The sequence below is a fragment of the Bufo gargarizans genome, chromosome 9 (genome assembly GCF_014858855.1).
Source record: "Bufo gargarizans isolate SCDJY-AF-19 chromosome 9, ASM1485885v1, whole genome shotgun sequence".
In the NCBI taxonomy this organism is placed as follows: domain Eukaryota; kingdom Metazoa; phylum Chordata; class Amphibia; order Anura; family Bufonidae; genus Bufo; species Bufo gargarizans.
This window is the reverse complement of record NC_058088.1, coordinates 180,973,013-180,997,490: the sequence shown is the minus strand read 5'-3', so window position 1 is coordinate 180,997,490 and position 24,478 is coordinate 180,973,013. Positions and strand designations below refer to the sequence as shown.

Below are 24,478 nucleotides of genomic sequence, written 5' to 3'. Positions count from 1 at the left end.
GTCTGAAAGGTCTGGAAATTAGTGCACAGCCCCTTTAAATTTACAATAAAATTCCTCCTCTGGGGGGAATATGAGTGCAATGATTAAAGAGTGTTCAGCAGTATACGGACGCATGCAACGAGCTCCCCCTTGTGGTGACGGCAGGTAGCTAGAATTTTATGTCCATCCATCAGTCATAAATTTTAGCCCTTGGGGAACACATACACCTGGCCTGAGACCTATGACTTGTGGGGTTGCACGGAGCCCTGATATGACATCTCGGAACCAGACTTTACTGAAGCAATTCCAGCAGCGAGTGGGTTAAATTGTACCTCACTGTGCTCCTTATGTTCCCCCCTCGTCCTTATAGTCCAAAAATGGATTTAATTATCATTGCGTTAAATGAGTTACGCAGGAGGTGAGATGGCACTAAAAGTATCCGTTTGATTTACATGCTAATTATTCAGAAAATGAGCTGATTATTGTTGTATCTCTATCAAAGAAAGCAATTATCCTTCCCGTCTATAAGGAGGAGGACAATGCCTTGAAATTAAAAAAAATAGAAAATCTGTGTGGGATTCGGGAGCTTGAAAGACATTGAGGGCGTCTGGTCTGGTGTGAAACATCTGTCAGCAGTTTTGTCCCTATGACACTGGCTGACCTGGTACATGTGCACTTGGCAGCTGAAGACATCTGTGTTGGTCCCTTGTTCATATGTGCCCGCATTGCTGAGAAAAATGATGTTTTATTATATGCAAATGAGCCTCTAGGAGCAACGGGGGCGTTACCATTACACCTAGAGGCTATGCTCTCTCTGCAACTGCCGCGTCCTCTGCACTTTGATTGGTGGGCCAGGTGTGATCACATTTTTACTGCTTATCAATCAAAGTGCAGAGAGAGCAGAGCCTCTAGGTGTAACGGCAACGCCCTCATTGCTCCTAGCGGCTAATTTGCATATATTAAATCTTCTATTTTCCTCAGCAATGCGGGCACATAGGAACATGGGACCAACACAGACGCCTTCAGCTGCCGAGCGCACATGCAACAGGTCAGCCAGTGTCATAGGTGCAAAACTGCTGACAGATGCCCTTTAAATCCAACCAGTCTGATCAATACCAATAGAAATGTTAAGCTGGTTATATGGTTAAAATTGGCCGAACCCGCTGATGTCTGTGAGATCTAATGTGTATGGAGGCATCCCGACTTTCCCACAATCTCGGATATGGGGTTAGATGAGAATCGGGCAGTTTGACTTGAACATGCCCAATCCTTTTGTTCTCTGAGAAATACATGTTGAGCCGCAGACTCCCCCCCTCTCTGTTCAGCCAAGCATGCATGTGCAATAGGCGGGTCAGGTGAGATAGTTGTCGCCCGAACGACAGGTATGTTGTCTATGGCCGGCCTCAGGGTGCCCTCAGAGGTACACCTCCTGCCGTGGTCTATGGCAGAGAACGGGTGATGCTGGGCTGCTACTGTCCACGCTCATCCCTCCTGTATGACCCCTATCTGCACCAAAAATGGCTGCTGGACCCGTCGTACAGGATGATATAAATTCTGCATTATATTTTAACACCTGTCGACATTGTAACTAAAACAACACAAAAAAGCATATTTGCAATTTTTTTTTTTTTTATAATTAATTTACTTTCTTTCTTGATTATCCAATGGTCTGGGTTATATGAAGCAGATGGGGGAGGAGGCATCTGGTGACCAGTTAGAGGACCCGTCCCCTCTCCTGACATGTCTGTTTCAGTAACTACTAACAATCCTGGAGCGTCTATTCTTATGACTCTATGTTGTGCCGTTCCTCTATTATTCCTGCTAGACGTTATGGATGAATTGCCAGAAAGTTGCAATGAAGGTCCAGATGGGTGTTACCAGTTGGGAGGTGTATCCCTGCACAGGGGATAGATATCAGACTGCGCAGGGAAACTCCCCCCAACTGGTAACACCCATGAGTGTAAGATTTTCCTGGGATTTCTGGTCGCATGCATAGCCATATAGATGTGTATTAGCATGGGGTTAATTGGCCCCATGTAAGATGTTGTCCACCCCCCCATTTGTGCGCAGCGATGAAATTCACAGCCTCAGATGGGGATCTACACTATGAGACATATAGGCCCTTCTCCTAGGTTACCTTCTAGCTGCCATAGCAACAAGACCACCATCTGCATCATCTTCCTTCCTTACCGCAAAGGCTGCCCAGGTGGATTGCAAAGAGGAAGGAAGAAGCGCAGATGCCGGGAGTAGTAGTACTTTTACCTTGGTAAGTGAGACGGGAAGGTTTACCTTGTAATTGTCTAATGATGGGCAGGAAGTCTTCGTCAGGATTTTGGGGCCGGTTGATGCTGGGATATGTAACTATAGGAAGCCGAGCGTACGACCATCAGCACAAAGCGGCCATATCATCCCTCTTATTGCTGATTCCATGTGTTTCCATTCACTGACATTGCACGTCTGATGCCTGTACTGCCTGTACTAATATTGTCCTGGAAAAATTGCAGCAGCTTATCATCCTTAACAGTAACTAAAGGGTTAAGTACTTACACTCCCATCTAGTTTTTATTTCCATTGGGTGCAGAGGAGAAAACTGCAGACCATGAGAACAGCTTTTCATTTTTTTTTATTTTTTTTAAAGATCTCTGCTTGCTGTCAATGAAGTCCTGTGCAGGTGCTCAGTTCATAATAGTGTCCTAGAGTTCTCTGTGCAACAGTCCCAGCAGGGTGTTATCAAGCCTCACACTAGAGTGTTTCCATTCATTGGCAGTGAGCAGACGTCTTGAAAATAAGGATTTATAACAAGTATAGGGCACTTTTTGGTGTATTTAAGGGTATTTTTACACTTGCGTTAGAGGAATCCGGCAGGCAGTTCCGTTGCCGGATCTGGAAAAACGCGTGCAAACGGAAACCATTTGTCTCCGGATCCATTTGACAAATGCATTGAAATACCGGATCTGTCTCTCCGGTGTCATCCGGAAAAACGGATCCGGTATTTATTATTTTCACAATTTCAAAGGCCTGTGCATGCGCTGACCGGATCCGTCAATGAGACAATTTTTATACATTTAAATGGGAATTAATGCCGGATCCGGCATTCCGGCAAGTGTTCCGGAAGCATGCTGCGGTATTTTCTCCGGCCAAATACCATAAAAGTGACTGAACTGAAGACATCCTGATGCATCCTGAACGGATTTCTCTCCATTCAGAATGCATGGGGATAAAACTGAAGCGTTTTTTCCGGTATTGAGCCCCTAGGACAGAACTCAATACCTGAAAGCTTTAACGCTAGTGTTAAAGTAGCCTAAGGCGCGGATTTTGTTGCAAAGGGGTTTTGCAGCAAAATCTGTGACTTTTCCCCGCTCATGCCAATTTTCCGAGGTGGCAGAAAAGGGGGACATGGCATGGATGGGGAAAAAGGCGGGTCTCATTTACCATTTTCTACGCCAGTTTATGGCGTGGAAAATAGTCTTAAACTACGCCAGCAAGGAAGCTGGCTTAGTTTAAACCACGTCGCAGCGGTTCCAAGCGCCAAAGTTATCTAGAGGCCTGCGCCTCTACTTAACTTTGGCTCATCCGCCACCAGCGCAGGGGGATTAAGACCGGCGTATAAATCACTGGTCTTAATCAGGGCCGTCTTTAATATTGACTGGACCCTGGGCAATAATTTACTTGGGCCCCCTGGATCCCGCCTTCCCACACCCTAGCATGCAATCACACCCTCCACCACAACACACACACAAAATGTGCAGTGTGTGAGTATATCATAGCCAACCCACTGCTTTCCCATAAAGAGGCATTAGGAGGCTATTGCGCATGCGCGGCTTCATAGAGAAGCTTTGTAGCAATGCATTTCTATGAGGAGTGTTTAGCGTGAATGGCAGTGTTGCACATTGTGCAACACTGGACTAGAAAGCACCTCTAGTGGCCGTCTGATGAGTGGCCGTCTGATGAGTGGCCGTCTGATGAGTGGCCGTCTGATGAGTGGCCGTCTGATGAGTGGTCGTCTGATGATTCGCCACTAGAGGAGTTCCTTGGCAGTAATGTAAATGCTGCCTTTTTTTCTGAAAAGGCAGGGTTTACATTAAAAAGCTTGCAGAGACATGCTATAGACACCAGAACTACTACGATTAGCTGTTGTGGTTCTGGTGACTATAGTGTCCCTTAATATAGAGGGGAAAAAAGTCAGCACAAAAGTATTAAATAAAATGGCTGTATCATTATTCAAAAAATTAAAAAAGCACAACTTCTGACACAAATATGCAGTATAGTATTTTGCAGATTACTTGGATCAGTGCTCTGGGCTGGAAGTGGGCACCGCTCTGCAGTTCAGAAAGGAGACCGGGGCTCGGCTCACCCTAGCGTTGCAGTGCCTCCGCGTGATGTCACGGCGCGCGGCGTACGCAAAGGGCAGGGGAGGTCGGGAGGAGAAGCGAGCAAGTACCGTATTTTTCGCCCTATAGGACGCATTGGCCCATAAGACGCACCTAGGTTTTAGAGGGGGACAATAGGTCTGAACAGCATTTGGACCCCCAATGGTAATAAGACCCCAATCAGACCTCAGCTCAGACCTCAATGTGAATGAGCCCCAATCAGACCTCAGATAAGAGCCCCATGCCTCATATCATCAGCCCCCATATGCCTCATATCAGCCCCCATATGCCTCATATCAGCCCCCATATGCCTCTCTTCAGCCCTCAGTGTCTCCATCAGCCTCATATAAAGTAAAATAAAAATAATAAAAACTTACCTTTCCTGATCCAGACGCCGCCGCTCCTCACCGCCTGCGCTCGGTCTTCCTCTTCAGTCTGCTGTGCTGTGAACTGGCGCGCACAGCGTGAGGTCACAGCGCGACATCACATCTGTGCAGCCTTCACAGCGAAGAGCCGAGGACCAGGAAGAGGTGAGTATAGAGCTCTCACCGCTTCCCGGTCCTCCGGGTAAGTCCTTCACATAGTGAAGGGCTCAAGAGGGAGCTGCCCCTTTTGCCCCACGTTAAAGACAGCCCAGGTCTTAATAAATGACCCCTATAATGTTTAGACATGTATCTTAAAGGAGTTGTCCAGCCTTAGAGCTTCTGCTGCGTTCCCGGCTTCATGGCTGCCCCATTCGTGTCCACTTCCAGTTCCCACAAGATCAAGAAGCATCTTGGTCCCGTGACTGCTGCAGCCAATCGCATGCCTCAGCGGTCACAACTGCGGGGACCAGAAGTGGCCAGGAACTGGGCAGCAACTGGACCGTGGACAGGTGAGTGGAGTTTGAGTTCAGGAGCACAGGTTAGGACTCCGGGGATTGTCAAAGCCGGACAACCTCTTTAACATTTCTTCATAAAACTGGAAACCCCCTTTAAATAAATCTGCTGCCCCCAAATGTATTAAAGGGTTTCTATCACCAGAATTAACCCTATTAAACTGGCTGACATTAGCGATGTGCTACTGTCAGCGGACTCTAACGAGCCTATTCTTGTGATTATGGATGCGCCCCTTACTGCACAATTTTAACTTTTATTATATGCTAATTAGACTCTAGGAGGGGGGGGGGGGGGGCGCGTTTCAGCTGCTCCTAGAGGCTCCGTTCGCCCACCTCTTTCAAGGCCCATGTACACTTGATTGCTAGGGCCAGGCCAGCGTTGGTCTCCTACCAGCGAAATCTCGAGCCTGCGCCGTCTCTTTCAGTAGTCGGCACATGCGCAGTGAGTGAAGGATGCTCGGCTGCACTGAATATGTCACAGACAGCCGGTGGCATCGCAGAGAAGAGGGAGGAGAGAAACGTTCTACCAATAATAATTATATTTATGACCACTATATCACCAACAAATTAATTTGGCACCAGATATATATATATATACACAGTGGATATAAAAAGTATAAATCATTTCAGAACTTTTTCCACCTTTAATGTGACCTATAAACTGTACAACTCAATTGAAAAACTGAAATCTTTTAGGTGGAGGGAAGAAAAAATATAAAAATAAAATAATATGGTTGCATAAGTGTGCACACCCTTACACTAATACTTTGTTGAAGCACCTTTTGATTTTATTCCAGCACTCAGTCTTTTTGGGTATGAGTCTATCAGCATGGCACATTTTGACTCTTCTTTGCAAAAACACTCCAAATCCATCAGATTGCGAGGGCATCTCCTGGGCACAGCCCTCTTCAGATCACCCCACAGATTTTCAATCGGATTCAGGTCTGGGCTCTGGCTGGGCCATTCCAAAACTTTAATCATCTTCTGGTGAAGCCATTCCTTTGTTGATTTGGATGTATGCTTTGGGTCAGTGTCCTGCTGAAAGATGAAGCTCCTCTTCATGTTCAGTTTTCTAGCAGAAGCCTGAAGGTTTTATGCCAATATTGTCTGGTATTTGGAACTGTTCATAATTCCCTCGAGCTTAACTAAGGCCCCAGTTCCAGCTGAAGAAGAACAGCCCCTCGGCATGATGCTGCCACCACCATGCTTCACTGTGGGGATGGGGTTCTTTGGTGATGTGCAGTGTTGTTTTTGCGCCAAACATATCTTTTGGAATTATGGACAAAAAGTTCAACCTTGGTTTCTTCAGACCATAACACCTTTTCCCACATGCTTTTGGGAGACTTCAGATGTGTTTTTGCAAAATGTAGCCTGGCTTGGATGTTTTTCTTGGCTTTCGTCTTGCCACTCTACCCCATAGCCCAGACATATGAAGAATACGGGAGATTGTTGTCACATGTACCACACAGCCAGGACTTGCCAGATATTCCTGCAGCTCCTTTAATGTTGCTGTAGGCCTCTTGGTCGCCTCCCAGACCAGTTTTCGTCCCGTCTTTTCATCACTTTGGAGGGACGTCCAGTTCTTGTTGATGTCACTGTTGTGCCATATTTTCTCCACTTGATGATGACGGTCTCCACTGTGTTCCGTGGTAGATCTAATGCCTTGGAAATTCTTTTGTCCCCTTCTCCTGACTGATACCTTCTAACAATGAGATTCCTCTGATGCTTTGGAAGCTCTCTGTGGACCATGGCTTCTGCTGTGGGATGCGACTAAGAACATTTCAGGAAAGACCAACTAGAGCAGCTGCACTTTATTTGGGGTTAATCAGAGGCACATTACATGATGGCCGGTGTATGCTGACTCCTATGTAACAGGATTGTGAATGTGATTGCTTAATTCTGAACACAACCACATTATTTTAGTTTTTTTTGTTCTCTCCACCTAAAGGATTTCAGTTAGTTTTTCTATTGAGTTGTACAGTTTATAGGTCACATTAAAGGTGGAAAAAGTTCTGAAATGATTTATCTTTGTCAGAAACCTGACATTTTAACAGGGGTGTGTAGACTTTTTATATACACTGTATGTGTGTGTGTGTATATGTATATATATATATATATATATATATATATATATATATATAAATCTGGCGGACAAATTAATTTGATTCGTTGGTGTATAACACAAGCTATAACTCAGATTTAGTACAAAGTAAGTTAAGCAGTGTATTCACAAAGGTAGTCAACTTTCTATGAGCAATAAATGCAGAACTTTAGATAAGTCGTGTCTGATTATACAGGGAAAAGTGAAGACTTGGGGCGTGACGCCATATGCCCCGAGCCTCTGTCGGATAATGTCTCTCCGGTCCTCAGTATGGCAGCATTTACATTTCTTCTTTTTGCTCCAGGAAGCGGTCAGAAAATAAAGGAAAACTCAGTGACTCTTCTGAAAGGAAAATCTCTGCTGAATGGTAGAGTGCTCATTTGTGGCTGTCCTGCGCTTTATCGATTTCACGTTCCCAGGAGATAAACAGTCACTCGAAGCAAAATACAGGAAAAAACAAACCTAACAGATGATGCTCGAGACGGGGCAAGTGCCATCATCTCCTGGAAGCTGTACAAAAAGCATATCAGGGAGGAAGAAAACATTACCCGTGGTGTATCTGAGCGCCGTGCGCTGAAATGGACAGAGGGACATAGGCGTGGAGGGTTTGGTGCACTCATGTTTCCAGTTCTTAAAGGGGTTGTCCAGCCCAACTCCACCCTGCTGCACCTGCTTCCCGTCACTCCTGTTAACTTCTGGACGGACGGCGTCATGTGTGCCACTGCAGCCAGTGACTGGCCTCAGCAGTGACTTGCCGATTGGGGACACGTTACCTCTGATGACAGTCATTGGCGGCAGCGGTGTACGTGACCCCCATCCTCCAGAAATTTAGAGAACGAGAACCAGAAGCGTACCAGGATCCAAAAAGCCGGGACAGAGCAGCGGGAAGCAGGTGTTTTTTGTTTTTTTTCAACGGGTGCAACAGGCTGGAGTTGACAGTCAAAAAATTTGGACAACCCCTTTAAGATGGGAATAGTGTACAAGTCTGATGGACGCTCTGGGTGGTCAATGCTCCACTGTGCCTATTAGAGAGCCTCTTGTAGATTTTTGGGTTCTACAGTATATATGTAGCCTTGGTTCCTGTACTTGGTGTTGCCTTTGGTCTAGTGGTATTGACACTTTGGTGCCTGATCTGAGGGCAACAACATGTGTCATGCTGAGACCCTCCTTACTTACTGGATAGCTTGGCGTAGTTTTCATAGCCAGGTCCACCATGTTCATGAGTTGTGGCTCCCCCTGCCCTCCCGCCACCAATCAACAACTATGTCCTTATACTGTAACATAGGGGAGAAAGATGCCGGTCGGTGGGAGAGATGCAGCTTATGAATATAGAGGACTACACTGCACGTGCACAGAACGGACAGGGCTACAACCTTGGCTATGGTTTGTAAACAGGTGTTTTGTAAAATCTATTAGCAAGACATCCAGAAAGTGATAGATTGATGGACAGATTCCACTGATGTATCACCTGAGAGCTACATCCTGAGTCCATACATCCTGGGAGCTACCAGGAGGACAGAAAAGCTATGGGCCCATGCAGCCTGAAATCTACCAGGGCAACAGGAAAGATATGAGTCCATCTAGCCTGAGCGCCACCAGAAAGCTAGGAAAGCTAGGAGCCCATGCAGTCTGAGAGCTTCCAGGAGGACAGGGAAGCTATGAGTCCATACATCCGGAGAACTTCCAGGAAGATATGGAAGCTATGAGTCGGAGGCGGCTCTTCCATTAGGCCACTTAGGCTGGTGGGGGCTTCGCTCTGGCTCCCACCCGACACCGCCGCAAGTGCAATTATTGGCTTCCGCGGCCGGCGGGTGGCCTAAGCGGACTAATGGCAGAGCCGCAGCGGCGCCCGCTCTGAGCCCCTCTCTGCCTCTTTAAGAGAGCAGTGGCTGCTGGGGTTCGGAGCGTGCCGCCGCACAGGCACGTCTTCTGAACATTGGCAGCCCCGCCACCAGAGCGCTGCGCAGCCACGCAGGGGAGAAGGAGGAGCCAGGGCCCTCACCTCAGTCCGTGTCTGGCTGCCACCTACAGAATGACAGTGGTGCCCAACCAGTGAATATAAGCCCAAGGTGTGTGTGTGTCTCACTGCTGCCGCCCAGTGCCCACTCCTGGTCGGGCCACAGCAGCAGTCAAAAACAGCGCAGCAGGCAGCCTGCTGGCTGCTGTGCCTCACCACCACCCGTTGGCTGCTGTGCCAAGTGAGTCCATGCAGCCTGAGATCTACCAGGGAGATAGGGAAGCTATGAGTCCATGCAGCCGGAGATCTACCAGGAAGATAGGGAAGCTATGAGTCCATGCAGCCGGAGATTTACCAGGGAGATAGGGAAGCTATGAGTCCATGCAGCCGGAGATCTACCAGGAAGATAGGGAAGCTATGAGTCCATGCAGCCGGAGATCTACCAGGGAGATAGGGAAGCTATGAGTCCATACAGCCTGAGATCTACCAGGAAGATAGGGAAGCTATGAGTCTATGCAGCCTGAGATCTACCAGGAAGATAGGGAAGCTATGAGTCCATGCAGTCGGAGATCTACCAGGAAGATAGGGAAGCTATGAGTCCATGCAGCCGGAGATCTACCAGGAAGATAGGGAAGCTATGAGTCCATACAGCCTGAGATCTACCAGGAAGATAGGGAAGCTATGAGTCTATGCAGCCTGAGATCTACCAGGAAGATAGGGAAGCTATGAGTCCATGCAGTCGGAGATCTACCAGGAAGATAGGGAAGCTATGAGTCCATGCAGCCGGAGATCTACCAGGGAGATAGGGAAGCTATGAGTCCATGCAGCCGGAGATCTACCAGGAAGATAGGGAAGCTATGAGTCCATGCAGCCGGAGAGCTTCCAGGAAGACAGGGAAGCTAGAGTCTATGCAGCCTGAGAGTTCCAGGAAGACATGAAAGCTATGAGTCCATACATCCTTAGAGCTTCCAGGAAGACAGGGAAGCTGTGAGTCTGTGCAGCCTGAGAGCTTCCAGGAGGACAGGAAAGCTAGGAATCCATGCAGCCGCAGAGATCTCCAGGAAGACGGAAAAGCTAGGAGTCCATGTAGCCTGTGTGGGGGTTCGCTCTAATAGGCAGGTTAGCGGGCGCAGTATAGAGGCAACAACAAAGTCTTTAATTTAAACAGTTCAGTGTTTATTCACACATTCAGTAAGTGACAAAACAAAAAGTCAGTTTTAAGGAAAACGGTCACCTTGTGATTCTCGGGTGCGTTCACACCATGCAGCAAAGAAGTCCTAGGACAAAGCAGAATCCACCTGATTTCACACCAACAAGGTGGCAGGCCTTAATCCAGGTCCCAACACAGAGACTGACAGAGCTCCACTGTTAGAGAGGCGTAATCCACACCACCTGACAGTGCCGCCTGTGTTTTATAGCTCAAAACCAAGACCCGGCCTGGAACGTGGGGAGTAGTCACCCACCCAGCACTTTGCCTTCTCCCAGTAAGAACCGTCCAGGATCAGCTATACAGCCGTACTAAAATAGTAAAGTGTCAATCAGCATTAGCTGCCGCTGACACCTGAAGATACCGGATCTTACTTCACCGAGGCCAGGAACCTCGGTGACACATACCTTCCGTCAACGACGGACCCTTGCGCCTTCCTACACCTGATATCTACCAGGAAGTCCATACAACTTGAGAGCTTCCAGGAAGACGGAAAAGCTAGGAGTCCATGTAGCCTGAGATCTACCAGGAAGACAGGGAATTCATAAAGCAGCTCTGGATGTGACTGGAGAATAGGAAATGTAACAACCCATATCTAATAAGTAAAGCAAAGTATTTAGAAATGTTACATTGTACAACAATGCCCTCCAGTTCTTCACTCTTACATCTGAGCTCAGTAAATATTCAGAAACTGCTGTTTGATAACTTGATAGTAATAATGCCTCTGCCACTCTGTCCAATTATTATAAGGAACGACTGAATGTTGTCGGCAGATAAAGCCTAATTGATAGGAGCCGTCTGCCCATTTTGTACATTAATGGCTTACTCTTAGCTTGGACCTGCGTTTATCTCAGTTTTTCCAGCAATTTTGTTCTTGTTTTCTTTTTCTTTTTGGCCGCGCGTGAATATGATCTGCCGTCTGCTGATAAGCCTGTCTTTTCCTAACGAGTTTATACTATCTTTGTAATAAAATAGCCAGTGCTTTGTTACGTGCTTCTTTTTATGCCACCTGTGTACATGCAGAGAACACCATAAATAACCAAGAGGGCTCCAGACCCTAATCTATCATTACCGTCTTACAGGATGACGATCTACTAGGGGGCTCACCGGGCAGGCTAGTAGTGCTACCTCTGTATATGATCTTGTCATGAAATAATGATTTTTCTTTTCTTAAGAGTTCCGCGCTGACTTGTTCCTCTGTTATTCCTCCTGGAATTGTAGAAATGAATTGACTTCTGGGTGTTACTATCCCACTTGTCAGTGGGGCATGTTTCTACACATTCGGGAACTGTTAAATCACCACTGTGATACTACAGTCTGAGCACAATTGCTTCTCAAAACAGAAGTTGTCGCTCCCAAGTCTTTTCCTTTAGTGCCCATGCATACGAATGTATTTTTTGTCCGTTCTTTCAATTTATTTATTTTTTTACAGCCCGTATGTGGAACCATTCACTTCAATGGGGCCGCAAAAAACTGAAATGACTCTGAGTGCATTCCGTGTCCGGATGTCCATTCCGCAAAAAAAAAATATAGAACATGTCCTATTATTGTCCGCATTACTGTTTTATTATGTTCTGTGCTGCAAAATGCGGAATTTTGCGGACCCCAAAACGGCACCGGTCAGGGGCATGAGCCCTTACACTGCTTTTTATTTCCTTTAATGTGAACGCTTAATCTGATCCCGTCTCTTTGCATTATATTTGCAAGGCTTTTTATAAAAGCACGGTGGTGACGGAAGGCTTGAGGCGTAACTTTGACTCCCAGCAATTCTTAGTATGAAGCGGCACGAGGGTCCGATTGGGCATGCGGCATAAGCTATGTAGTGATATAGACCAGCTATGGCCTGAGGCCGTGTTTCTGCGGATTTGATCCCAGCTCCTCGTTAGGCATACAGAGCCCATGTGCATTCATTCTCCTCCATCCATAAGTCACATGGAGGGGGCCGAGATTTTCTGTGTCATAGGGTGGAGTGTGCCACCTGTGTAATACGTCCTGTGTTCTTCCCTGCCCGACCCTCCCTGGAATTAGCGTCCATACTTTAAAGAGACCAGGGGTGGATAGTGCCATAATGATGCGCCTGTGCATTGTAATTATGCTGAGCAACAGAGCGTAGTCAGTCAGTGTATGGATTGTCAGCTCTGCAGCCGAGAATGCCTTCATTTTACTGTTTACAACAGAGATCTGCAACCTACACCACTCCAGCGGTTGTGAAACTACAACTCCCACCATGCACTTACTCGGTTGTTCCTGTAACTCCCATAGAAGTGAAAGGAGGATTCTGGGAGTTGTAGTTTCAGAACAGCCGGAGGTTGCTGATAACTGGTTTGCAGACATGTTTAACAGATTTTTTTTCTCTGAGGACATGCCCCCTAAAGCCCACTTCACACGGATACTTTTGCCAGTGGAATTTGGCATGGATTGTATGTCCTTTCTTGGCACGGTGTCACAGGTAACCGCTCGTGGCATTCAGCTCCCTTCAGTGGGGCTAAACTGCGAGCGGGTCTGCAGCATTGAAGCTGAAAAATACTGCAGAAACTGGAGGGATTTCTGACGATGCCTTTGCAAAATCCACTGTGTGAACTAGCTCTAAAATAAATTTTAAAATAAAAGGAAATGCAAGTCCGCAAATTATTTATTTCTATTATGTCTTATACTAGTCCTATAGTATACTACAGTATAATAGGTAATGTACCAGTCATATAGTATACTACAGTATAATTGGTAATGTACCAGTCATATAGTATACTACAGTATAATTGATGTACCAGTCATATAGTATACTACAGTATAATGGGTAATGTACCAGTCGTATAGTATACTACAGTATAATGGGTAATGTACCAGTCGTATAGTATACTACAGTATAATGGGTAATGTACCAGTCGTATAGTATACTACAGTATAATGGGTAATGTACCAGTCGTATAGTATACTACAGTATAATGGGTAATGTACCAGTCGTATAGTATACTACAGTATAATTGATGTACCAGTCATATAGTATACTACAGTATAATGGGTAATGTACCAGTCGTATAGTATACTACAGTATAATGGGTAATGTACCAGTCGTATAGTATACTACAGTATAATGGGTAATGTACCAGTCGTATAGTATACTACAGTATAATGGGTAATGTACCAGTCGTATAGTATACTACAGTATAATGGGTAATGTACCAGTCGTATAGTATACTACAGTATAATTGATGTACCAGTCATACAGTATACTACAGTATAATAGGTTATGTACCAGTCATATAGTATACTACAGTATAATAGGTAATGTACCAGTCATATAGTATACTACAGTGTAATGGGTAATGTACTAGTCATATAGTATACTACAGTATAACGGGTAATGTACCAGTCGTATAGTATACTACAGTATAATATGCAATGTACCAGTCGTATAGTATACTACAGTATAACGGGTAATGTACCAGTCATGTAGTATACTACAGTATAATATGTAATGTACCAGTCGTATAGTATACTACAGTATAACGGGTAATGTACCATTTGTATAGTATACTACAGTATAACGGGTAATGTACCAGTCGTATAGTATACTACAGTGTAATAGGTAATGTACCAGTCGTGTAGTATACTAGGTGATGTACTAGTCATGTAGTATACTAGAGTGTAATAAGTAATGTACCAGTCATGTAGTATACTAGAGTGTAATAAGTAATGTACCAGTCATGTAGTATACTAGAGTGTAATAAGTAATGTACCAGTCATGTAGTATACTAGAGTGTAATAAGTAATGTACCAGTCATGTAGTATACTACAGTGTAATAGGTAATGTACCAGTCATATAGTATACTACAGTGTAATAGGTAATGTACCAGTCATATAGTATACTACAGTGTAATGGGTAATGTACCAGTCATATAGTATACTACAGTATAATGGGTAATGTACCAGTCATATAGTATAATAGGTAATGTACCAGTCGTGTAGTATACTAGGTAATGTACTAGTCATATAGTATACTAGGTAATGTACTAGTCATATAGTATACTAGGTGATGTACTAGTCACAGTATAGGCTGTATATTCCTAGTATTCCAGCAACCATCCGATCCGATCTGTTATCAATTCATATTTAAAAAAAAACATGGAAAACGCACATCTATCCCGAGACACTACTTACGGTTTGTGGTTAGAAACTTTATGGTTCTTATTTACAGCAACATGAATAAGAACTGTTACAGGTTTGAAACGCGTAAATAGTTTTTCATGATGGATATGGGACCGTAAAAATGCGGATGATATCCGTGTGCTGTCCCTATCTGTGTGACCGTCCCACAGATTATAGAACATGTCCTAGACATAAATAGGCATTTCTAGTATTGGGCCTGCGATAAATGGGGCATGCACGCGGCCTGTATCCCTATTTTGCGGATCCGCGGTGTGCACAAGGCCGTAGTTACAGGACTGATGTGAGACAGACTAGAAGTGCCTCCAACACTTGGATGGATGCTCCCTGCCCCTAAAGAGTAATTTCTCCAGAAATATTCTACTAGATGGTTGCCTGTGTGGTTCGCTGATGTATTCGGTAAAGTGGCTCTGGGGGTGGGGGGGGGGGGGGGTGGGGGGGGGGGGTGGGGGCTCCACTTTACGGCAGCGCCATAATAATGTATTTTCTGTCTGATAATGTTCAGCCTTCTCTACATTTCACCGGGAGACGACCTTGAAGCGTTGCGTCTCTCAAGGTCACTGATAATTTCCAAGCCCTTTTCCCTTCCTCGTCTGGAGCTGTTCGGATATTTTGACTGATGGGGAAACGTGATCCTTGTGACACAAAACGGGGACGAATGCTCACGGGAAATATGAACCTTGTCATGTTTCGCCATCGCTTTAAATCACAGGAAGCTTTTGCTTGAGCGCAGCTGTTTCCCGAGAAATGTAAGCACCTTGCACAGCGAGGACGCTGTGAGCGGCGCTCATCTCAAGGGTTAATGGGCTCCATTAATGGATGATACAAGTGAGAGCGCCTGCAGGGTGTCAACACCAATAAAATATACAGAGCTGCGTGCAAGTGCCATCACTTTGTAAACCGCAGATTCCCTGCAGTGAATTACAGTGGATTGTGTGTTTCTGTCTGGGGATCCTATCCGCCTCGTTCTTGGAATATATCAGGAAAAACGTGGAAAAGACGAGAACGACTGTTTCCAGCGCTGCTCATTCCGGTAGTATTGAGCGTGCCTATAGGCCTAGACTGGGCCCTCATAGGTAGGTAGGAAGGTAGGTAAGAAGCCACTGCCAGACTCATCTCTCCGAGAACAAGCGGATTGGGCAGCTGGAATACAACATGCCTGATCCTCATCTCCCCCCGCCAATGTACATCTAATGTGTATGAGACACGTTGCCGATTTTCGTGCAGAAAAACCTCAACGTAATACGGTACAAACAAAGTGAATGAGATTAGACAAATCTCATGTACACTTTCCATATTTTTTTCCGTACGTAAATTGACTTGCCACGCAGATTTAAACTCTTTCCCTATCCACACGGTAAGCGTATGATCGGGACCACCGGGACCCCCACTGGTCATGAGAACAGGAGTCCCGAGTCTCCCCATATGGATGATGCTGCTGCTGCTGCTCCATTTATCTCTATGGGACCGCCAGTGAGCCGAGCGCTGCATCGGGAGATACAGGAGCCCAGTTCTCGTGATTGGTCGGGGTCCCAAAAATGGAAAGGTTATAATAGCCAATTAGCCATAGCTCTGTCCTCTGGGTTTTCTCCTCTTCTTTTTGCCCTTTCAGTGCACTGTATACTGCCCCTCCACCTTCAGCTTCCACCTCTGAGGCACATTCAACAGCGCAGTTGGACCCTTAAGGGAACCTGTCATCAACGTTATGGTGATCTCACTGAGGGCAGCATAAAATAGTGACAGAAATGCTGATGTCAGCGCTGTGTCACTGATGAGCTAAAAGTTAAGTGGTTGCCGAGAACCAGCATCATAATCATTGCAGCCCAGGGCTTGAAAAGAGTCCAGTCTACCTGAGAAGAGTCCTGGTTATTATAATCTCCTGCTCTCTCGCCCGTCTGCTGATGATTGGCAGTTCTCTCCTACAGAGAAAGGGAGAAAACTAGGTAGAAGACGGTCAGTCATCAGCAGGAGAGCAGGAATATATGAATAACGAGGACTCTTCTCAGGTGGCCGGGACTCTTTTCCAGGCCCAGTCTGCAATGGTTGTGATGTTGGTTCTCAGCAACCACTTACTTTTAAATGACCGACCGCTGAAATCACCTCACCTGTCTCTACTTTACTCTACCGTTAGTATGGGCAGCATAACGTTAATGACAGGTTCACTTTCAGCTTTTGGGCCCCAAAGCAGCTGCTATGCCTTGATCTTCTTTAATTTGCGGGACAAACGAGGCATAGAATTGCTACATAGTGTCTGATATAAACACTTATCAAGAAGGAATATGATTAACAGTAAAATGTCTTTGCAAATTCAAAAGGACCCCAAGGTGTGTGTGTTGGGATATGTGTCTGAGATTGGAGGGACTGAATCGGTTAAGGTGGCTGTGGGGAGGTTGTTATATGTGGCTAGGAAGTTGGTGGCCATGAGGTGGATCCAGGGAAGTCCGCCCACATTAGAAGAGTTTGAACGGAAGGTGCACGACATGTTGATATTGGAAAAGGGGTGTATGTGAAGAGAGGGTGTCATCATCGTTAGTTAGGACATGTACAAATTTTTGTCTCACTACTTGATTCTACAAGTGTACATGCTGTGTACAGATGCCTGGTATAAACGTATGTTGGTATTTATATGGAAACTGCTGTATATCGATTCCACATGGTGGATATGGTGAGGAAAGACTGTATTGTTTTTATGATGTCCTACGGCTATTGTTTCAATAAAAACGATTTGATTAAAAAAAAACACTTATCAAGAATACAATTCATCGGAGCAAACTCTGTACAGACACTGAGCCAGCAGGGATTGCTGGGACATTTACGCTCTGCAGAATTGTGAATACAGCTCTGGAGTGTAAAACGGGCTGTAACTAAAAACAGATCAAAGTATTCATCACCTATCCGCAGGTTAGGTAACAAATGTCAGATCATGAGGGGATCCCAATAAAGAGGGTTTCTGAGCCCCTCTCTGAAAGCAGTTCTAGTGCGCATGACTGTCCACCGTTCCATTCACTCCTATGGGACAGACTTAGACAGTTCAGTCAATGGAGCATTGAACCGACATGCACACTACCGCTGCATTCAGGGACCCCTTGTGCAGCAGGAGAGGAGAGGGGATTGGAGGAGTGATGGATGTAATAATGGAAGTTGTAGTTACTCACTCTGGTGCTCCCCTGGGCCGTGCACTGATGGGAAATGCACACCTTTCTTCCCTTCTGGGCATACCCTGGTACTCCTGCCTGATGGTGGTTTGGGGTGCCCTTGATGGTGACGAACTGTGAAGTGCAAGACAGGGTCCCGTGCAGAGGTGGAGGAGGCAGTGATGAGACAGTTCTTCATTGAAGATGCAAGGCAAGATGAGACACAGGGAAACAGCAGAGCGCTCTACTGTTTCCTGCCTGAGAGGTGGTCATAACCGTGCCTCATCTCTCCTTAGTAACGGCGAGTTGAGACAACCCCTTTAAGCCCATTAGTATGCCCTGACTGGCAGATCTTACCCAAGTTTACTTTCCACAGATCTCACAGGTTACACGGCTGCAAGGGTAGTTAATGGGCCAAGATGTCTCTTTTTAAATCAAGCTGAATCTTGCACAAGCATCCAGGAATGGTGGGGTGTAAGACCTCTCTTTCTGTGATGCAACCACAGGGTGGACTCTAACGTCAGGCTTTGCTCTGCACCTTTTTTGAACAGGTTGCTGTACTTCTAATGCATGCTTCTACAATGTCCTGTGCGTTATGTGGATGCAGGTGTCAGCATGTGGTTATGGAGACTCGGTGGTCCTTTCCAGACAGCAATTCTCCAAAGAACTTCTGGTCGGTGCCTTGTCCTGAGCCGGCTTTACTTTCAGCCACCATACTTAGCATGTGTCCTCTCATCTGTCTAGAGCAGGCATGTCCAAACTGCGGCCCTCCAGCTGTTCCAAAACTACAACTCCCAGCATGCCTGGATAGCTTACAGCTATTAGAGCATGCTGGGAGTTGTAGTTTTGCAACAGCTGGAGGGCCGCAGTTTGGACATGCCTGGTCTAGAGTAATTTAAACTGAGCAAACTCCTCTTCTCTATATAGAGAGGAAGACACCAGCCTCATCTAGTGCTGGATGTGAATACGACCCATTAACACCTTGCTTGCAATCAATACAGTAAATGCATATACCACGCAAAAAAATAATTTTAACCCCCTCTGCAGTATACCACCGCTCTGCAGTGGGGCGCTGAGCTTGTTCTCTGGATCACTGTAGGTCTCATTGGTCAGACATCCTGTGATCTGACATTTCTCATCTATCCTGTCGATACGGGATCAATACTTTTTGCGGGATATTGTCCACTTAGTACAATATCAATCTACCATATGTAAACTGAATATTAGACATCATTGCTGGTTGGGTAGATGGAGGGGATGGGGAATGGAAAGTAGTCTATAGCATGCAGGTTTTGGGCATGCTCCCTCATGGTTTCAGTGGGGTCCAGGTTTTCATTTTTGTTGTACAGGGAGTCTGCAGATCTGACCCCATACAGGAGAAGCGCCTACGCGCTCAATAGCCGCCGTCCGACCCCTATTTTTACCTAGCCCCCATACGCATGCCCTTTTAACTGGGTATGTACGAAAAGGGGAATACGCCTCTGCCAGAGGAGGCATTGAAAGGATGGGGCATGCTGAAATTCTTCTTTCCCCAAATCTCTGGTGTTGAGACAGTCAGGACACCTCCATATACATTAGATGGTTAGCGGTTCATATATCTGGTGTGTATGGGCGCCTTTACTCTCTTGTTGAGGAAGTCCTTGCCTTTGCCATCAGGATGGCGGGGGTTCACTTCAGATACATTCTGCCAGTGATGGGCATGCTGGGTTGGTCCTCATAGCGCTAACTGATGAATAAGTCACTTGGAAAATGCTATTTTCGTATAGTAGCAATGGAGGATTGGGCACCATTACTACTGGCGCCACCAGAGCGGAGAAAAGTTACGTCCTATATTCCAGAGATTGGAGGCCATGTCCTGTCGAGACATTTGTCACTTTGGCAATGTGCGTGAACATGTATATTGATCGTGGCTTCTTTTTTTGCATGATTTACTGCTTGCATTGTGGTCTCCTGTCAGCGGGGGAGGCTTCCGGCTAGAACCGTCTCTGGTTATCGGCGGCTAATACCATCCCTCGGGCGATATTGTCAACACTTCACAGGAGCAGTTAATTGACTCTTAAGAATAAAAGCGAGTTAAACATTGTAATCTGAGCAGATCCCGCGCTGTCACTGCACGGAGACGCTCGCTCGCAGAGGAAAGCTTAATACTCGGCTTCTCATCTGATTATACCATTGTGCGGCCCTCCGCGCGGCGCATAATTGCAGGGCAGGATTACTATTAGACTATCCAGGAGTCTCTTTCTCCTTCTATACTTTATTGTGCTCTGGATATTTTACACAAATAATTAAAATGTGATCCAGGGAGACCCTGCGGACATGGCGGGACACAGCAGAGACTGAGGCGGTGACAACCCCTGTGGCTTCCTAGCCACTAGCGGATGCATGTTGCCAGCAGACTACATAACTGCTTTAGGGTCCCTGGCTGGAGGGTACCCACCATTAAAGGGGTCCTTAGGATAGGTCATCAATATCAGATGGACGGGGGTGCATCATGCAGCAACATAAACCAGGTAACTGATAAGATTCTGGGCTGCATGCAACCACCACTAGGGGGAGCTAACTAACATAATGACTTAAACAGCTAGTATGGACCTCAATGAAGTTCTTATCAGATTGGCGGGGGTCCGACATCTGGCACCCCCGCCGATCAGCTGTATGGTCAGTCTATGGTCTTTGCCATAGACTGCTGCAGCGGACAAGAAGGGAGAACCCCGCCAATCTGATAAGAACTCCATTGATTCCACTGAGTTCCATGCTGATGCATGATGCAGCCCTTTGCAGCTGCCACATTGCCGACAAACCAAGCAGTTGCTTGTCCTGCTGACACCCCCCTATATACCTGCATGTGTGGCTGAGCCGAGCATGCATGTGTTTTGAAGCTGCGTGTCTGTAAATTTCCACAACTAGAAATTGCTTCCATTCACCTGAATGGGTCTTGCAGAAATCCATTCCTCTTTCTAATGAATAGAACTGATATCAGGAGAAAGGACCCTAAGGGTGCATTCACACAACCGTATTTTTTTTATCCCAATTTTTGGCAGATCCATTCATAAAAATAAAAAAAAGCTGATTGCACGCATCCGTGTGGTTGTGTCGCAAATTATAGAGCACGTCCTATTCTTGTCCATTTTGCGGAGAAGAATAGGCATTTTTTCAATGGGGCTGAAAAAAGTGCGGGATGCACACTGTACATGCAAAACGGATACGGTCGTCTGAATGCCCCCTTATACACATAATAGTGTCCTATAGAAGTGCATAGAGCAGTTACCACTCCATTCATATGGGACTCGGGGACCCCATTCTGGACATCTCTGGGGGCCCGGTTATCATACATTTATCACCTATCCTGTTGGTGGGTGATAAATGTTCGTAGGACCAACCCATCCTATGAAGCCTTCATGGTTTCTTCTACCAGATTCTTAGAAGGCGCGAAGCCTGGCTGTGAAGGGTTAAATGAATTTACGACTGGGAGGAAGGCAATTAGCTATATATACACACAGTATTCGGAGCTCCCGCTCTGGGGAGGGCAGTGGTATTGGGAATGCTGCTAATTTCTTACCTCCCGGTGTTTGAATGATATTACAAGCGCTTTAATTAGATAAATTATATCTGCACAGCCATCGCGGCTTCTCTGCAGAGCTCTGCGCGCACGTCTCTTCCCGTGACCTTGTGTGTGGGGACGAGTACCGATTTCACGATAACGCCCAGCACACCAAATGTGCAGGACACATCAGCTCAGGACACTTCGGACCAGCGTGGTCCTGATGGAGCTGCATGCCACCGCCTGGATAATGTATCAACCCTGCCTATGACCACGGTCACACACCAGCAGTGTCCTGGACGTACCGAACGGGACCAGGATGACCATAGAACCTTATACTAATCATGGCAGTAGAACCACTGGTGGGGCGATACACTTGTAACACTGATCCTAAAATGTGAGCGCATTACTGTCCTGTGGTGCACGACTCTGCAGTGAGCAACAGGAGGGTAACTGATCGGACATAGGACTCTTACATATGCACCAGTGGCCCGGGTGTGTGGCACCATTAACATGGAGTTCCTACGGGTACGGCTACACAGCGACATTTCATGTAATAATTGTCAATGGTGTCGCAATGTGACACACTACCATGCGACATGCTGGATTTTGTGTCTCGGTTGCTTGTTGCGCGCGACTTCTCATCCATTGACTTTATTCTAAAATAGCTGCACAACAAGTAGACAAGACACATATTTTAGAGTTGCGTGACTTTTCTGCAACTTGGAGTTGCGCAACACCGTGTAGCCGTGCCCTAACGCAACACAGTCTCTGATTGTTGGTCCACCAGGTGCCTCCTGCTTTTTGCTCAACTGCACTGAACCAGTGGCTTTAGTCCCCGCAGTCCCTGGCTCTGTAACCTGCTTTAGCGACCTGGTCTTGAGGTGATGCGACCCACGTGCAGGCTCCACTGCATGAAAGTGGTCCTAAACGTAATCCTGGGTCTTCACTTGAGTGCAGAAGGGTTAACGGGTTGGTGTCCGGTTATAAACTCTTCCACTATCCAAAAGGTTGCCTAAAGAAGTCATGCATTTTGCTGGTGACTTTGCGGTGATCTGTACCACGCAGTGTGAATACACCCTGACACAGGTGTGCGCCGTGTTAGCCACTCTTCTGCAGAAGCGAAACCCGTGTCGAATGGTGTGGATCTTGTGGCGGACATGCTGCTGCTATCACCCACTGCCACTGGCCAAATCCGCAACATAAAGTGGCTTTGAAATCGAGTTGTTTGCAAATTTTGTTGCTGAAAATGTCCCCAAAAGAAAAAAAATAAATTCATTGGCTTTTGTGCTACAGGTATTTCCCTCACATATCTGAACGCCTGTAGAATCGGAGGAGAAAAGCGCAACGTCTGCGCTGTTATCTTATAATCTGCCACTTATTCATTCCCTCAATGGGTTAACCCCCCCTACCTGCTGCATATGGTGGATTTTGCTTGCCCAGACTGCCAGCGAGGAGTAGGAGTGCCGGAGGGTGTGTGGACTTGTTTACTCAGTGGGTTGGTACCTCGCCGACCAATATCCTTGTATTCTCTCTCCCTGAACTTGTCATATCCTCAGCACAGCCTGCAAAGCGGAGGCTGTCCCTTTAAAGCCAGCCCGGGTATATAGCAGGTCGCTGCCGGTCTTTTCCACATGGCTGGATGCTGCAGAGGAATATAGCCGGAGCTCAGGCTGCGTGTCCCCGTACAGAGCGGCACGTTACACAGGCGGCGTCCTCCGCTTCACACCCCAGGCCACCAAAGGGAAGACCTGCCGTGAGTACCACTTCTGTCCCGCTCGGGCTTCCTCTTCAGCCGGGGAGCAGACACTTTTGCAACGCTCCAGTTGCTGGACAGCTCCTTGATTTTAGGAGAAGGGGGGGGGGGGGGGGATCTTTGCTTTGTTATATTTGGGTCTTTGACTTTTAATTAGAATTCAATGTTTTTTTGTGCATGGGGAATAAAAAATGCAGGCAGCAATGGGTTAACAGACTGCTAAATCTTTTAAGAAAGGGGCTCTTATTTCGGAGCTCGCCGGCTCTGCTCCTCTTTGCATGACTTGGCGGAGAATTGACTGAACATGAAATGCTCGTCTGAAGTATTCTGCAGAACATTAATGGACAATTTATCACCGAGGAGAAGTTTAGCTGCTGGGGGCCACTTACACCGCCGCGCCTGTGAGCGATTTCATTCTCGCCCGTCGCCGCGTCCGCCATATGGGACGCTGCCGGGACTGCTCGATTCCTTCACTTAAAAAAGAGTTTTCATGTGTGCATTTAAAGGGGCCGCTACCCCCTAAAGGGTACAGCTTTATTTGAAGGGCTTAATTCACATGGTGCAGTTTTACCACGATTCTGCACAACCCACGGTAAAACTGCACGCCGGCGAGTTTTACAGGGGAAACATATTTTTAGGCCTCATGCACACGGCTGTCTCCCCCGCCCCCCCCCAAAAAAAAAGATATGCAAAATATTGTTTTTCTCACACCCTAGAAAGGACTATTCCATGACATGGACTATATTCTGTATATTCTCCAATTTATGGAATGGCCCCATAGAAATGAATGCAAAAAGAAGATGTGGATAGCACACGGATAAGAAAATACAGCCGAGTGCATGAAGCCGGCCAATAACTGCACCCTAAAACCGCCATACAATGTAGGACTTTACCGCCGTGTGTGAACCCAGTCTAAAACTGTCCGACTCTCCCCTGACGGCGGATGTTGGAGGGGGGTAAGAGCAGTCGGGCATGTTGGATTTGAGCATGCCCAATACTTCTGTTCTTAGGAAGATAAGCTGGCGCCAAAGGCAGAAGCTTGACCGAGCATGCATGTGTACGGGGGGGATCGGGAGAGGGCCAAACAAGCGGTCAGCCCGCTCACGTCCCTGAAATGGGAGAACAATAGACTCGGCGCGACTGAAGCCTGGGAGTTGCCACCAGTACACCTCCTCCGGACCCAGAGTTCTCAGACTCCTGAATGGTGCTGAACGTCACCAGCAGGAGTCCAAGAAAAGCTGGGTATTTTGGTGGTCACCCCCAATGGTTTTCTACTTGACGTTTACAGGTGCCGTCCCTCGTGCACATGATTATTATTGTTATTTTTGCCTGTTTTTGCTGCTAGATGAGTAACGGGCTGCTCTTTACTGTGCTGCGCTTTGGGCAGCTGCC

At 46.6% G+C, this 24,478-nt stretch overlaps 1 protein-coding gene across 4 annotated transcripts in view; it reads left to right on the top strand.

Moving 5' to 3' along the window:
* The window catches only part of GPSM1 (G protein signaling modulator 1), a 182,483-nt gene that overhangs the window by 135,338 nt on the left and 22,667 nt on the right, over nt 1-24,478 (top strand). Inside the window, exon 1 of one of the 4 annotated variants that reach the window (XM_044306180.1) lies at nt 22,861-23,086. The exons of the other annotated variants lie outside the window; for them this stretch is intronic. Coding sequence (XP_044162115.1) covers nt 22,973-23,086 — 114 coding nt within the window. The 5' untranslated portion in view covers nt 22,861-22,972. Of the gene's footprint in view, nt 1-22,860; nt 23,087-24,478 lie in introns of those variants that run through there. 4 annotated transcript variants of the gene reach the window in all.